This window comes from Cervus elaphus, chromosome 9, assembly GCF_910594005.1.
Source record: "Cervus elaphus chromosome 9, mCerEla1.1, whole genome shotgun sequence".
NCBI lineage: Eukaryota > Metazoa > Chordata > Mammalia > Artiodactyla > Cervidae > Cervus > Cervus elaphus.
This window is the reverse complement of record NC_057823.1, coordinates 26,913,117-26,930,435: the sequence shown is the minus strand read 5'-3', so window position 1 is coordinate 26,930,435 and position 17,319 is coordinate 26,913,117. Positions and strand designations below refer to the sequence as shown.

Sequence of the window (17,319 nt, the reverse complement as noted above, 5' to 3'; positions counted from 1 at the left end):
TCAACCATCTCATCCTCTGTCGTCCCCTTCTCCTCCTGCCCTCAATCTTTCCCAGCATCAGGGTCTTTTCCAGTGAGTCAGCTCTTCGCATCAGGTGGCAAAGTATTGGAGTTTCAGCTTCAGCATCAATCCTACCAATGAACACCCAGGACTGATCTCCTTTAGGATGGACTGGGTGGATCTCCTTGCAGTCCAAGGGACTCTCAAGAGTCTTCTCCAACACCACAGTTCAAAAGCAACAATTCTTTGGCACTCAGCTTTCTTTATAGTCCAACTCTCACATCCATACATGACTACTAGAAAAACCATAGCCTTGACTAGATGGACTTTTGATGACAAAGTAATGTCTCTGCTTTTTAATACGCTATCTAGGTTGGTCATAACTTTCCTTCCAAGGAGTAAGCGTCTTTTAATTTCATGGCTGCAATCACCATCTGCAGTGATTTTGGAGCCCAGAAAAATAAAGTCAGCCACTGTTTCCACTGTTTCCCCATCTATTTGCCATGAAGAGATGGGACCAGATGCCATGATCTTAGTTTTCTGAATGTTGAGCTTTAAACCAACTTTTTCACTCTCCTCTTTTCACTTTAATCAAAAGGCTCTTTAGTTCTTCGCTTTCTGCCATAAGTGTGGTGTCATCTGCATATCTGAGGTTATTGATATTTCTCCCAGCAATCTTGATTCCAGCTTGTGCTTCCTCCAGCTCAGTGTTTCTCATGATGCACTCTGCATGTAAGTTAAATAAGCAGGGTGACAATATACAGCCTTGACGTACTCCTTTTCCTATTTGGAACCAGTTTTTGTTCCATGTCCAGTTCTAACTGTTGCTTCCTGACCTGCATACAGGTTTCTCAAGAGGCAGGTCAGGTGGTCTGGTATTCCCATCTCTTTCAGAATTTTCCACAGTTTATTGTGATCCACACAATCATAGGCTTTGGCATAGTCAGTAAAACAGAAATAGATGTTTTTCTGGAACTCTCTTGCTTTTTCAATGATCCAGTGGATGTTGGCAATTTGATCTTTGGTTCTTCTGCCTTTTCTAAAACCAGCTTGAACATCTGGAAGTTCACAGTTCACGTATGGTAGTTTGAGCATTCTTTGGCATTGCCTTTCTTTGGGATTGGAATGAAAACTGACCTTTTCCAGTCCTGTGGCCACTGCTGAGTTTTCCAAATTTGCTGGCATATTGAGTGCATCACTTTCACATCATCATCTTCCAGGATTTGAAATAGCTCAACTGGAATTCCATCACCTCTAGTAGCTTTGTTCATAGTGATGCTTCCTAAGGCCCACTTGACTTCACATTCCAGGATATCTGGTTCTAGGTGAGTGATCACACCATCATGATTATCTGGGTCGTGAAGATCTTTTTTGCACAGTTCTTCTGTGTATTCTTGCCACCTCTTCTTAATATCTTCTGCTTCTCTAAGGTCCCTACCATTTCTGTCCTCTATTGAGCCCATCTTGTATGAAATGTTCCCTTGGTATCTCTAATTATCCTGAAGATACCTCTAGTCTTTCCCATTCTATTGTTTTCTCTATTTCTTTGCATTGATCACTGAGGAAGGCTTTCTTATCTCTCCTTGCTATTCTTTTGAACTCTGCATTCAAATGGGTATATCTTTCCTTTTCTCCTTTGCTTTTCACTTCCCTTCTTTTCACATCTATTTGTAAGGCCTCCACAGACAGCCATTTTGCTTTTTTGCATTTCTTTTTTTGGGGGATGGTCTTGATTCCTGTCTCCTGTACAGTGTCACGAACCCCCATCCATAGTTCATCAGGCACTCTGTCTGTCAGATCTAGTCCCTTAAATCTATTTCTCACTTCCACTGTATAGTCATAAGGGATTTGATTTAGGTCATACCTGAATGGGCTAGTGGTTTTCTCCACTTTCTTCAATTTCAGTCTGAATTTGACAATAAGCAGTTCATGATCTGAGCCACAGTCAGCTCCCGGTCTTGTTTTTGCTGACTGTATAGAGTTTCTCCATCTTTGGCTGCAACGAATATAATCAATCTGATTTCGGTGTTGACCATCTGGTGATGTCCATGTGTAGAGTCTTCTCTTGTGTTGTTGGAAGAGGGTGTCTGCTATGACCAGTGCATTCTCTTGGCAGAACTCTATTAGCCTTTGCCCTGCTTCATTCTGTACTCCAAGGCCAAATTTGCCTGTTACTCCAGGTGTTTCTTGACTTCCTACTTTTGCATTCTAGTCTGCTATAATGAAAGGGACATCTTTTTTGGGTGTTAGTTCTACAGGGTCTTGTAGGTCTTCATAGAACTGTTCAACTTCAGCTTCTTCAGCATTACTGGCTGGGGCATAGACTTGGATTACTGTGATATTGAATGGTTTGCCTTGGAAACAAACAGAGATCCTTCTGTGCAATAGACATATTTAATGGATAATTTGTATCTATAATTACATGTGTATTTATGGATGTACATATGTGATATATAAATATATAGAACTTTAAGACTATAGAACTTTAAGAAAGATAATCAAAGAAATATGACCTGTGTTTACCCAGACAGTAGCTGGTAATCTTGGAGTTGACCATTTGACCGCTATTAATCTCATTACAGTGAGGCTGATAGTACAGAGAGAAGAATATAAGACATCTTCTATAACATAAAGTGACCATTCAGTAGTTTTCCAAATATAAATAATTGTATAAAATCCAGTGCAAACTTTTATTAATGTGGAAGATATACTATCAGAAATACTTTTGTTCTGATATTACATAATAAATGTTTTTAATTGACAGTTGGTCAGCCCATGGTTATTATTGCATTCCTCATTATCCTAGACACAGTTAGGAATCATTTGCTGTGGCTGACGGTATTGTCCAGTGACAGAACAGTTTTGTGGGGTTAGTGTGATATGTTAGATATTACCAGTGTAATTTTCTGAACATGTTACAGTTTAAATTTAAATGAGAAAATAATGTGTAAAATTCCTGACACCTAGGAATTCTGAAACAATTATCAGTTCCTTTTTCTTCGTTTGGCTGTTTATATCTAGTGAAAGCTTATTTAATAATTTACACTTTACATTTCTATAGGATGAGCCTGCCCTGCCTTCAAATTTTAGAAGTCAATGAAATACTGAAACATATAGTGTTTTATATGTTTGAAAGACTATAAATCTACCATATATTCTAAAGCTATTGGATTTTTACTACATGATTTATTATTTATCTAAATTTAATTTTCATTTTATATTATAGTTGATTTACAATATTGTGTTAGTTTCAGGTGTACGCTTTGCTATTCTTTTCAGCAAAGTGATTCATTTATACATATCCATATATCTATTGTTTTTCAGATTTTGTTCCTATGTAGGTTTACAGAGTATTAAGTAGAATTTCCTGTGCTATGCAGTAGGTCTTTGTTGATCATTTTATGTGTAATAGTATGGATATGTTAATTCCAACCTGCTAATTTATCCCCCTCCACCTTTCTTCTTTGGTAATGATAAGTTTGTTTTTGAAGTCTGTAAGTCTGTTTTTGTTTTGTAAGTTCATTTGTATCCTTTTTTTAGGTTCCACATATAATTGATATGATACAATATTTGTCTTTCATTGTCTGACTTACTTCACTCTCTATGTCAGTCTCTAGGTCCATTCGTGTCTCTGCAAATGGCACAGTTTCATTCCTTTTTATGGCTGAGTAACATTCCATTGTTATATTCCATAATATTCCAGTAATATTCCATAATATTCCATTGTAATATTCCAAATGTATTCCAAATATATATATCACATCTCTTTTTATCCATTCCTCTGTTGATGGACATTTAGGTTGCTTCCATATCCTGGCTGTTGTAAATAGTGCTACAGTGAACACTGGAGTGAATGTATCTTTTTGAATTATACTTTTCTCTGGGTATATATTCAGGAGTATGATTAGTAAGTCATATTGTATCTCTCTTTTTAGTTTTTTAATGAACCTCCATACTGTTTTCCACAATGGCTGTATCAATTTACATTCTCACCAGTGGTGTAAGAGGGTTCCATTTTCTCCACACCCTCTTGAGCATTTTGTTGTTTGTAGACTTTTTGATGGTGGCCATTCTTACTAGTTTGAGGAGGTACCTCACTGTAATTTTGATTTGCATTTCTCTACCAGCTAGTGAGGTTCAGCATCTTTTCATGTGCTTTTTGGCTGTCTGTGTATGGGTTTTTTGGATAAATGTCTATTTAGATCTTTTGCCCATTTTTTTTTTTTGAGCTTCATGAGCTGTTTGCATATTTTGGAAATTAATCTCTTGTCAGTCACATTGTTGTAACTATTTTCTCCCATTCTGAGGGTTGTCTTTTTGTTTTGTTTATGGTTTCCTTTGCTGTGCAAACATTTTTATGTTTACTTAGATCCTATTTGTTTATGTTTGTTTTTATTTTCATTACCCTAGGAGGTAGATCCAGAAAGATTTTGCAGCAATAGATGCCAAAGAGTGTTATGCCTATGTGTTCCTCTAAGAATTATATATTATCCTGTCTTATGTTTAGGTCTTTAATCCACTATGAAATTTATTTTCATGTATGGTATTAGAGAGTGTTCTAATTGCATTCTTTTACATGTAGCTATCCAGTTTTACCAGCATCACTTAATGAATAAACTGTATTTTCTCCATTGTATATTCTTGCCTCCTTTGTTGTAGATTAATTGACCTAGGTGTGAGAGTTTGTTTTTGGGCTTTCTGTCTTGTTCCATTGATCTATATATCTGTCTTTGTGAGGGGCCATACTGTTTTGATGACTGTAGCTTTGTAGTATAGTCTACAGTGAGGGAGCCTGATTCCTCCAGCTCTGTGTTTTCTTTCTCAAGATTGCTTTGGCTATTCAGGATCTTTTATGTTTTGATACAAATTTGAAGATTTTTGTTATCCTAGATCTGCCAAAAAAAAAAAAAATGCCATTCGTAATTTGATAGGAATTACATTGAAACTGTAGCTTACTTTGGGTAGTATAATCATTTTGACAATATTGATACTGCTAATCTAGAAACATGGTATATCTTTCTGTTGGTCATCTTGTATTTCTTTCATCAATATCTTAGAGTTTTCTGAGTACACGTCTTTTGTCTCTCTAGGTAGGTTTATTCCTAAGTATTTTATTCTTTTTTGATATGATGGTAAATAGGATAATTTATCTATTAAATCCTTAATTTCTCTTTCTGACCTTTCATTGTTAGTGTGCTTTCATTGTTAGTGTATAGAAATGCAACAGATTTCTATGTATTAAGCTAACAAGAAGCTAACACACTCATATTTGGTCTGTATCATTTGGAAGGAGGAACAGACATCCTGTTTTATTGCATAGATGTATCTTAACTTATGTGACTACTCCATATTTTTATAGCTTTCTGAATTTTCACATTTAGAGAAAAATGTATTAACACCTTTTCTATATATGATTGTAAACAAGTACTAGTATTTGTTTAGAATAATTACAGAATACTTGCTCTTGTGTTTAGAAATATAATCTTTTTCATTGTTGTCAAAGTGAAATTGAAAGTGAAAGTTACTCAGTTGTGTCCAACTCTTTGTGATCCCATGGAATGTACAGTCCGTGGAATTCTCTAGGCAAGAATACTGGAAGGGGTAGCCATTCCTTTCTCCAGGGGAATCTTCTCAACCCAGGGATTGAAACCAGGTCTCCTGCATTGCAGGAGGATTCTTTACCAGCTGAGCCACCAGGGAAGCCCTAGAACACTGGAGTGGCTAAGTCTATCCCTTTTCCAGGGGATCTTCCTGACCCAGGAATTGAACCGAGTTCTCCTGAACTGCAGGCGGATTCTTCACCAGCTGAGCTACTAGCAAAGCCCATTTTCATTATTGTCAAATTTTGCTCATAAAATGCAATTGAACTACTTGCTTGCACATAGGCTAGTATAACATATTAAAAGAATGAACCAAAAGTAGTCATATCTGGGATTTGTGAGAATATTCTAGATAATATTCTACAGTAATATTTGTGTTTTTTTTAATTTTTAATTGCAGGATAATTGTTTTACAACATTGTGTTGGTTTCTGCTGTGTATCAACATGAATCAGCCATAGGTATACATATGCCCCCTCCCGCTTGAATCTTCCTCCCACCTCCCACCCAATTCCAACCCTCTTCATTGTCACAGAGTTCCTAATTTGAACTCCCTGCGTCTTACCGTGAATTTCCATTGGCTTTCTGTTTTTACATTATATGTTTCCATGCTATTCTCTCAATTCGTCCCACCATCTTCTTCCCCAGCTGTGTCCACAAGTCTCTTCTCTGTGTCTTCATCTCCATTGTTGCCCTGCTCATCAATACTATCTTTCTAGATTCCATATACACGTGTTAGTATACAATATTTGTTTTTCTTCTGACTTATTTCACTGTGTATAACAGCCCTAGGTTTATCCTGCTCATTAGGACTGAAAACCTGTGTTTTATAATCTCAGTTTGCTGGCTCAAGTCAGTTGTGAAATTATTATTTGTCCTCAGATTTTCAAAACTTGAACTACTACCAAAGGACTAAATATGTACTCTGTATGCCCAAACTATAGTTTTTAAAGATAAGACAAAGTAAAGGATTATTCTTTCTAATGTATCATTTAGTTATGGATAGAAAACTAAAGCTTCACTTGCTAAAAAGGATTTCTACTCAAAACCTGATGGAAAAACTTTTTTGGGAGACAAAAATTTGCTATAGTTTTGCTAAGCCATTTCATGTTTTCTGGAAAAAAATATTTCTGTGCACTTCCTAAACCCTCTAGCAGAAATGTTGATTCACTTTTGTGCCCCTTAGGGCCTAGAATAGGGCTTGGTAGATTGCTTCTGTTTTTTTGGCAAGAGGCAGGTATAAAAATCTAGTTGAAAATAGGAAAAAAAAAAAAAACCTCAAAGGATACATGCATATAACATATTGATAGATACTGATATAATTTTGCCTTTACTTTTCTGTGGGGCTAAAGTTTATTTGGAGGATCACTTTTCTCTGTGTTATTGCTTCCAGTGCCCTGAAAAAGTGAAGTGAAAGTGAAAAGTCTCTCAGTTGTGTCTGATTCTTTGTGACCCCGTGGACTGTAGTCCATGGCATTCTCCAGGCCAGAATACTGAAGTGGGTAGCCTTACCCTTCTCCAGGGCATCTTCCCAACCCAGGGATAGAACCCAGGTCTCCCACATTGCAGGCAGATTCTTTACCAGCTGAGCCACAAGGGAAGCCCTCCAGTGCCCTCGTAGTAAAAATTAGCCCAATGAAGGAAAGGTTTATCTCTCTAAGTGACCTTCCACCATTGATTGGGAAAGTCTAAATGAATGGTTTGAGTTAATGAGGAAGAAAAAAAAAAATCCCTTTTTAGTAGTATAATCATACAGATGATCAGATCTTTAGCTTTTTAAAGAAAGAAGGAAAGTGAAGTTGCTCAGTCATGTCCGACTCTTTGAGACCCCATGGACTGTAGCCTACCAGGTTCCTCCATCCATGGGCTTCTCCAGGCAAGAATACTGGAGTGGGTTGCCATTTCCTTCTCCAGGGGATCTTCCTGACCCAGAGATCAAACCCGGGTCTCCCACGTTGCAGGCAGATGCTTTACCCTCTGAGCCACCAGGGAAGCGAAGTTATAAAAAATAAGATAAATTTTTTAATCTCTGTGGATTCCATGGTTTTATCCATATTTTACAAACTGAATTCATGAACAGCCTAGTATCTTGCAAATGCTTATCTTAGGTCATCATTAAATGTTGTATGTTTTCTGAGCACATTAACAGGAAGAGATAATAGCTCAGTTATTAATTTTGGTTTCAACTCAGGTGAATAATGTATGTATCAGTCCAAACCTATCTGCAGTCATTTATTTGTTAAATTGTTCTGTGTGACACAATGAAGTAAATAGTTTAAAGCTGACCTAGTGCTATGGATTCATAGTAACAAAAACACAAAACACTTTATCCCAACTATCAATTCCATGATTTCTTAGTATAATGTTCACATTTCTCTTTGAAATTATAGAGAAGGGACAAGTCTGTATATCTTGAAATTACTCTTTAATTTAGAATTTAACTTTAATAATGATACTTTTGTTTTTCAGCATTTACTAAAATGCTTTTGGTACAATACCTCTGAAAGCTAGTTTCAAAATAATGCCATTGGCTAATAAGATAGAAAAGGTAATAAAATAGAGGCATGGCAGAAATACATTAATTTCATACAAATCATAGAATAATTTTTGAATGAATCATTTATAGGTATATCCCAAGGCACTATAAAATTCTACAATGAGACTTATTCTCAGATGAATCTTCACTCTTGGAAATTAAAGGCTACATTTCATTTTTTTCAATATAAATCAGAACTTAAGCAGGATTTATTGGCCTTCCCAGTTGCCAAAGTCTAACAGTATCATTTCCATAAACTCACATAATGAAACTCTGTGATGCAGACTTCAGGCACACAGAGCCAACATGAGCCAAAAATGAGAGAATTCAAATCCACTTGATCACAGGTCTAGGCAGCAAACAAATCTCTGCCCCTCTTACCCCTCACAATCTTTGAATATTATGAAATTGGGATTACATTATTTTGATCCTCTGAAAAGCAGTGTAAAGTTGAAGAATTGAAGATTAAGAATTACAGTCTGATCTGAAGTTTTTAAAATGCTATTGACGATTTGTCTTTCAATGGTACTAAAAGGTATTTCCAGTGTTTTAGGATACAAGGCCTTGAATTTTTGGGAAAAAAAAATGTGCTCTATTCATTTGTTTGCTAAGTGAACAGAAATTGGCTGTGTGATGGACTCTAAGTGCCCTTGACAATAAGCAGTGCATTTCTCATAGTTTTATCATGTTGTTTAGTTACAGATGAAGTCCCTTGTTTCACATTATGTAAATCAGTCATCTTGCAGCCTTATGCATTATGATATGATGTATTGTACATTTAAAAAAAGCACATAAAATATCTTTCCCCCTACATCTGAATATACTTTATGCTCCATGATTCTTGGCCCTAAGGTAAAGATTTGATTTCATGTGGTTCTTTAATTTTCTGAATTGCCATATTATTCAGTATCATCTGTTTTGGGTGTTTCTCTCTCCGTTTGTTTTCTGGCAAAGGCAGTTGCAAATAGGACTATCTCTTATTTATTACAATTCCCCAGGCTTCTTCCTCACCGATCCGAGGCCCTTTTCACATTACAGAGGTAATTTTATATCATTTTCTTCTTTGCTTTCAGTGCAGAAGCCTTTTTGAAATTTATCTTTTCATTTCTCTTACCAGGTGCTTGGCATGTGAGAAGCACATAATGAATCCTATTGTATAGGTTGTGCACTGCACAACAGTAGAGGGAGTCATTTACATTGTTGTGTATGTAAATGAACCATTAGAAGTAAGCAGTGCACGACCTGTACAACTAGGCATGGAGTCCTTGTGATAAACTTGATTTCTAGATCATCTGTGTCTGCTGTTTTACTTATTACAAGAATGTTAGCAGACCTTCTTCTTTCCTCTTCATCTGTAATTATATTCAGTCTCTGGAGATGTTGTACCACTGGGAGGTATATTTTTCTATATCATTTGGTGTTGGTTTTGAGTCACAGAATCCAGTGTGGACCAAGTTGAACAAAAGAGGAGGTTCTTTTGGATTCTTTTTGATAAGTGGAGAAGACTCTGTGTAGTATTCATAATTAAAGGAAGAACGAAAGAACCAAACATCAAGAAAAATGGTGAAGAGGAAAACTCTTGAAGTCTCTGCCTGAGTTTGAATGATCCAGGACCATTCACGTTCTCTTACTATACTGTCTACTTTAGATGCTCTGAAAAAGAGGTTTTGAGTTGGAGTGAGGGGGTGTCATGTGTGTAAATTCTGTTATTTAAAGTCCGTGACCACTGTTTACAATAGCCCAGGACATGGAAGCAACCTAGATGTCCATCAGCAGACGAATGGGTAAGAAAGCTGTGGTACATATACACAATGGAATATTACTCAGCTATTAAAAAGAATGCATTTGAATCAGTTCTAATGAGGCGGATGAAAGTGGAGCCTATTATACAGAGTGATGTAAGTCAGAAAGAAAAACACCAATACAGTATATTAATGCATATATATGGAATTTAGAAAGATGATAACAATGACCCTGTATGCGAGTCAGCAAAAGTGACACAGATGTAAAGAATGGTCTTTTGGATTCTGTGGGAGAAGGTGAGGGTGGGATGATTTGAGAGAATAGCATTGAAACATGTATATTACCATATGTGAAATAGATTATCAGTCCAGGTTCGATACATGAGACAGGGTGCTCAGGGCTGGTGCACTGGGATGACCCTGAGGGATGGGATGGGGAGGGAGATGGGAGGGGTATTCAGGATGGGGAACACATGTCAGCCATGGCTGACAATCAGCCATGGCTATTCATGTCAATGTATGGCAAAAACCACTACAATATTGTAAAGTAATTAACCTCCAATTAAATAAATTTAAAAAAAAAAGATCTATGAACCAGAATATAAATAAATAAATAAAGTCAGTGACCAGAAAATATGACATATTTGAAGGTAGCTTCCTGGTGGAAAGGTGCTGGGGGTTGGGAATAGTTAAGATTAGGTACTTCAGTGGCTGTCAAAGAATGAAAGTTTTTTTTTTTTTTTTTAAAACCCTTTGGTTATAACTAACAGCAGTCTTGTTTTGCCCAGATTCTTAAGGTTTTCAGTTTTATACCTTGAATATTGAAGGCAATGACATCCATTAGTTTAACTTGAAAGTTTAGGATAGGATAGCTTGAGTGGTTACATTTATGGGATAAAATTTGAGTGCATCTTCCCTCATTTTTCTAGAGTTGTTGTTCTAATTTTGGCATGTATTTTCAGAAAGATAATTTTTTTACTAAAGTGGCATAAATTTTAAGACCCATCTGTGCTGATGGGCAATCTGATTATTTGTTTCAATTAAATTTCTCTCTTTTTTTTTTTTTGGCTATTTCCTTTCATTCAGTTGGGACAGAACATTTTTAAGGCATATGCAAATGGTATTAATAGGATTATACATCTGTAGTATATAAAGGAAAAGATTTTGTGTAGAGTGAAGATTAAAGTATCAGGTGGTAAAGGCCAATTTTTAATTATCCATGGTGAATTAACTAGTTTATCAACAGGTTTATCAGAATAAAAACAATACCATTTGAGAAAAACATTAAAGTTTTTACAAATTAATGAAACATGTACTGTTTCTCTTGTTTAGAAATATACAATAAGCTGTAGACAGCATAATGTAACACTGCTACTGCTGCTAAGCTGCTTCAATCATGTCCGACTCTGTGCAACCCCATGGACAGCAGCCTACCAGGCTCCTCCATCCACAGGATTCTCCAGGCAAGAATACTGGAGTGGGTTGCCATTTCCTTCTTCATGTAACACTACATTGCATATATTCCATTTTAGGGAATTTCTCACTTCCTTGCAGTCAGATGAGAGGTCTCTGCAGTAGGCTTTCTCTAGAGAAAAGATATCTGTGACTTGCATTATGAAAGCAGAGGCAGGAGAAAGCCTGGTCACTAAAGCAAACCAAATCCAAATATTGACAGCTGGAGTTAAGTAAGGAAAGGAAGGGAGAAAAGGCAATGTACGATGGGGCTTGAGTCTCCATCTTCCTTGTTGTTGTTTTTGTCCAGTTGCTAATCATGTCCAACTCTTTGCGACCCCATGGACTTCAGCACGACTGGCTTCCCTGTCCTTTACTATCTCCTTGAGCTTACTCAAACTCATGTCTATTAAGTCGGTGATGCCATCCAACCATCTCATCCTCTGTCACCCACTTCTCATCCTGCCCTCAGTCTTCCCTAGAATCAGGGTCTTTTCCAGTGAGTCAGCTCCTTGCATCAGATGGCCAAAGTATTGGAACTTCAGCTTTAGCATCAATCCTTCCAGTGAATATTCAGAGTTGATTTCCTTCAGGATTGACTGGTTTGATCTCCTTGCTGTCCACGGCACTCTTAAGAATCGTCTCTAGAACCACAATTTGAAAGCATCAGTTCCTTAGCACTCAGCCTTCTTTATTGTCCATACATTGCTACTGGAAAACCCATAGCTTTGACTAAACAGACCTTTGTCCTAGTGAAATACTGGGGAAGTGTTCTTAGCAAAGAGACCCACGGGAATAATAACTCTTCAACTAATTATGAAGTAATTACTGTGATACAGTCTTATACTTGTTATTATTTTGTTATAATTGCAGAATAGTTAATGTATTTCTAATTAATGGGAAAGATTTAAATGAATCATGTTTATAGTAAATCTGTATTGTCCTTTGTGTTTAAATTTAAGATTATTTTATCATCTTTATCAAGCCTTTACCTTTCTTGCCTTTAGTAATCAAGAGTTGACTCTATATCTGTTTCATAGAAATTGTCTTTGTCAGACATTTGCCTCAAGGAATAATAAAAATTATAGTAATTAAGCTTTGATATTAAATTACTTCATTCTCTAATTCAGTCATAGTCATGTCTAGTTACACATTTTTTTTCTATCTCCTACCTTATGAGAGTAAAATGACAATATTGCACTAATCACTAATTTTTTAAATAATTTATAACTAATGTAATCCCTATTTGTAGAAAGATATCTTTGAGAAAGTAATTTATCAATGAGGTCAATGTGAACATCATACTGAGGTAGTTCAGTCTTTTAAAGAGTTTGGTAAAAGTAACTGCATCATATAAAATATAATATTAGAATAAAGTCTATGTATAGTAAGATCTAATGTTAACAATAAATGTTTCAGTATGCTTAATTATTGTACGGTAGGTCACAGATTGTGTCCTCTTCCTTTAACTTTATGATAATCTGTCTGAGTAAAAAATCAGAAAATGTTCCCATCATCAATATCTAGGAATGTAGAAACAGCATAATAAAAATCCTTTTACGTGCACAGGTGAGCCCAAAACAAGAGGACTCTGGCAAAAAAAAAAAAAAAATGCAGTAAGCTTCTGAAGTAATGTGATAGCTGTCCTGGTAGGAGTTTGCTGGACTTAAAAATCGGGATTCTTGAGTTGAACTCCCATGTAAAGAAAAAACTTTGTGCCTTTGTGAAGTGGGAACTGAAATGATTATAGACAGCCAGGCCCCTTGGATACTTACACCCTTAATAAAATTTTGGTCTGGTAAAAGTTTTGCAACAAGCACAGGTTGTCAACAGGAAGGAAGCTTGCTTTCTGTTTTAGCCATGAACCCATGTTAGGAGAAAATGGCTCCTGTGGGTATTCATTACCATGACTACAATCCAACATTGAAACACTTAGTGAAAGCATATGCAAAACTACTGTGAAGGGGCCCTCTTTTAACTTTCACCTCACAAGGCGTCCACAAATAAAGTTCAACTAAATGAGTTCAGAGTAGGATTCCAAAACACAACGTGACAACATATCCCATGGTTAGAGCCAAGGAGCACGATAAAGAATATTTTGAAATACTGACAGAAGTTATTAAAAAGCATGTTCACATGACTGAAAACACAAAAATTCAAAAGTGTGAGAAAAAAGCTGTTTTGAAAGAAAAGATAATTTGAAAATTGAGGAAAATAAAGCATAAAAATGTACTTAAAAATCTTAATTTCTGATTTGAAGAGCAGAGTAGATGCAGTTGAAGAGAGTACTAGTGGATTGGATGATAGATCTGAAGGATTATCCCAGAAGGCTGTACAGAGTGATTAAGAGATGGAAGTACAAAAGAGTGAGAGTTACTGACATCAAAATGAGAAGAACGAATATACACTTCAAGAAGTTCTAGGAAAAAAGCAGAGAGAATGTGAGAGGAATTAGATAAATAAATAATGGTTATAATGTATATTTGTGAATCTTCAAATTGACATACCAAGTACCGAAGAAAATAAATAAAAACAAACTCAGTACCTAGACACATCTTAGTGGAACTGCAGAACTATTAATATTAAGACAAAAAGAAATCTTAAAATTAACCAGAAACAATGTTATATGTCGATTCTCAATAAAAATTAATCAAAACCAAATGAAAGAAGAGCAAGTTGATTCAGTTCAGGTGCTCAGTCGTGTCTGACTCTTTGCGACCCCATGGACTGTAGCATGCCAGGCCTCCCTGTCCATCACCAACTCCTGGAGTTTACTCAAGACTCATGTCCATTGAGTCGGTGAGGCCATCCAACCATCTCATCCTCTGTTGTCCCCTTCTCCTCCCGCCTTCAATCTTTCCCAGCATCAGGGTCTTTACAAATGAGTCAGTTCTTCACATCAGGTAGCCAAAGTATTGGAGTTTCAGCTTCAACATCAGTCCTTCCAGTGAATATTCAGGACTGATTTTGTTTAGGTTGGACTCCTTGCAGTCCAAGGGACTCTCAAGAGTCTTCTCCAACACCACAGTTCAAAAGCATCAGTTCTTTGGTGCTCAGCTTTCTTTATGGTCCAACTCTCACATCCATACATGACTACTGGAAAAACCAGAGCCTTGACTAGATGGACCTTTGTTGGCAAAATAATGTCTTTGCTTTTTAATATACTGTCTAGGTTGGTCATAGCTTTTCTTCCAAGGAACAAGTGTCTTTTAATTTCATGGCTGTAGTCACCATCTGCAGTGATTTTGAAGCCCCCCAAAATAAAGTCAGCCACTGTTTCCACTGTTTCCCCATCTATTTGCCATGAAGAGATGGGACCAGATGCCATGATCTTAGTTTTCTGAATGTTGAGCTTTAAGGCAACTTTTTCACTGTCCTCTTTCACTTTCATCAAGAGGCTCTTTAGTTCTTCTTCACTTTCTGCTATAAGGGTGGTATCATCTGCATATCTGAGGTTATTGATATTTCTCCCGGCAATATGATTCCAGCTTGTGCTTCATCCAGCCCAGCATTTCTCATGATGTACTCTTCATATAAGTTAAATAAGCATGGTGACAATATACAGCCTTGACATACTCCTTTTCCTATTTGGAACCAGTCAGTTGTTCCATGTCTAGTTCTAATTTGCTTCCTGACCTGCATATAGATTTCTCATGGAAGCAGGTCAGGTGATAAGGTATTCCCATCTCTTTCAGAATTTTCCATAGTTTGCTGTGATCCACAAAGGCTTTGGCATAGTCAATAAAGCAGAAATAGATTTTTTTCTGGAACTCTCTTGCTTTTTTGATGATCCAACAAATGTTGGCAATTTGATCTCTGGTTTCTCTGCCTTTTCTAAAACCAGCTTGAACATCTGGAAGTTCACAGTTCTGTATTGTGGAAGCCTAGCTGGGAGAATTTTGAACATTACTTTCCTAGTGTCTGAGATGAGTGCAATTGTGCAGTAGTGAGCATTCTTTGGCATTGCCTTTCTTTGGGATTGGAATGAAAACTGCAAGTTGATTACAGACTTCTTTTTTTTTTTTTTATAAATGCTAGAATAAAATGAAATATCTTCAGGGTATTGAGGGCTAATAAAGTCAGCCTACAGTTCTACAGTCACTGTACTCTTCCATTGTGAATAAATTCAGGCTAATGAGAATTAGCCTTGTAGCTTCCCTTGTAGCTCAGTTGGTAAAAGGATCTGCCTGCAGTGCAGGAGACCCGGGTTCTATCCCTGGGTTGGGAAGATCCCCTGGAGAAGAAAATGGCAACCCACTCCAGTATCCTTGCCTGTAAAATCTCAGGGACAGAGGAACCTGGTGGGCTGCAGTCCATGGGGTCGCAAAGAGTTGGACACGACTGAACAACTAACACACACACAATGAGAATTAAGGAAACAGTCTGAGACCGTTTAGTTTGTATTCATAGGTCCTCACTGAAGGAGATACTGAAGGATATACTTAAAGAATAATAGTCTCTCTAGAAGGTAATGATACAAGATATTATTGAGAAAAGAAATTGCCAAATATATAGGTAAATCTAAATGAGCACTAATGGTTTAGAAAAAACTGTCTAACTTGAGATTTCAAAAATTGGGATGGAGTTAAAGGCATACCTTGGAGATACAGATTTGGTTCCAGACCAACAAAGCAAGCCACAAGAGTATTTTGATATCCCAGTGCACATAGAAGTTATGTTTATAGTATTGTATAGTCTATTAAATGTGCAATAGTATTATGTTTAAGGGCTTCCCTTGTGATTCAACTGGTAAAAAAATCCGCCTGCAGTGCAGGTGATATGGGTTCGATCCCTGGGATAGGACACAATGTTTCAGGATTATATCAGGTGAAAGGTATAGTAATTTAAATATTCTCACATTTTCTTAGAATCAAAAATTAGTTAATCCTATTTTCAGTTTTATTAAATTCTTGGAGATAAAGAGTGTCATTCAGTTATTCATTGTAAGTGTTGAAAATAAGCCGTATACTTTGTTGTTTGTGGAACAAACAATATTTTCTGTTTTTCTTTCTAGGAAAGATTTCTGTGTACACAAAGATGAACCATGTGATACTGTTGGTAAGTGTATGTAAAAATTTTTATACTTTGGAGGAGATCTTGGGAGCCTAAACACAGCATTTGTTTAAATGTAGAAAATTATTTGAAAGTGCTCGTTATAGTGAAATATTTTTAGAATGTCAGTGATGTATATTTTCAACCTATATGTTTAATTATTTGTCACCAATTCAATTATTAGTGAAACAACTTGAAGATATAAGTGTACTATATAGCGGATAAAAGTTTAAATGATGCTTTAAAAATATCATGAGTTATTCTTTGTGTTTTTTCTCAGAAATATATACGTGGATTCAATTAAATTACGTTATTATTCATAAACTGAGGCAAATATGTTAATGTCAGTAGAGTTGACTAATGGATTTATTTTTGAGTTACATACATTTGAAGCTTTTTGCGGACTGCATGAAAGAAAGTCCATCTTATTTGCCCAAGTAATGAGGATTTTCTGTACATAAAGTAGCAAATTTTCTATATTTTGTCTTGGATATCTAAAATCCCTAAGACATAACTGTATAGCTAATAGAATCTATAAACCACAGTTTTTAATTTTCAGAGAATGGCCACATTTATGCTAGTATAAATGCATGTATATAAATTACTTATCTAAACAGATAGATGAAATTGTAGATAGGTAAAATTTTATAATTGTATGTATGTATAGTTTTAAGTCATGTATCTAGACAGAGAGCTGAAACTATAGATAGATAAAATTATAGAACTATATATATATGTTTAGTTTTAAGACACTGTGTATAGTTTTAATAAGGTATTGCTATTGGGTTATTGTTAAGGTACATTTAAGAGTTTGATCTGGTTTTGATATATCATGTGGGGTTCATCATTTAGTGCAATAAGTATTTTAATTTAGCCATCACTGAAGTATCATTTATTTCTTATGAGGCAAACAATTAAAAAATGGGAAAAAGAGAATA

The 17,319-nt window shown here is 36.0% G+C and overlaps 1 protein-coding gene across 1 annotated transcript in view; it reads left to right on the top strand.

Moving 5' to 3' along the window:
• The window catches only part of ADAMTS19 (ADAM metallopeptidase with thrombospondin type 1 motif 19), a 261,863-nt gene that overhangs the window by 76,102 nt on the left and 168,442 nt on the right, over positions 1–17,319 (top strand). Inside the window, exon 8 of the mRNA XM_043912190.1 lies at positions 16,344–16,387. Coding sequence (XP_043768125.1) covers positions 16,344–16,387 — 44 coding nt within the window. The remainder of the gene's footprint in view (positions 1–16,343; positions 16,388–17,319) is intronic.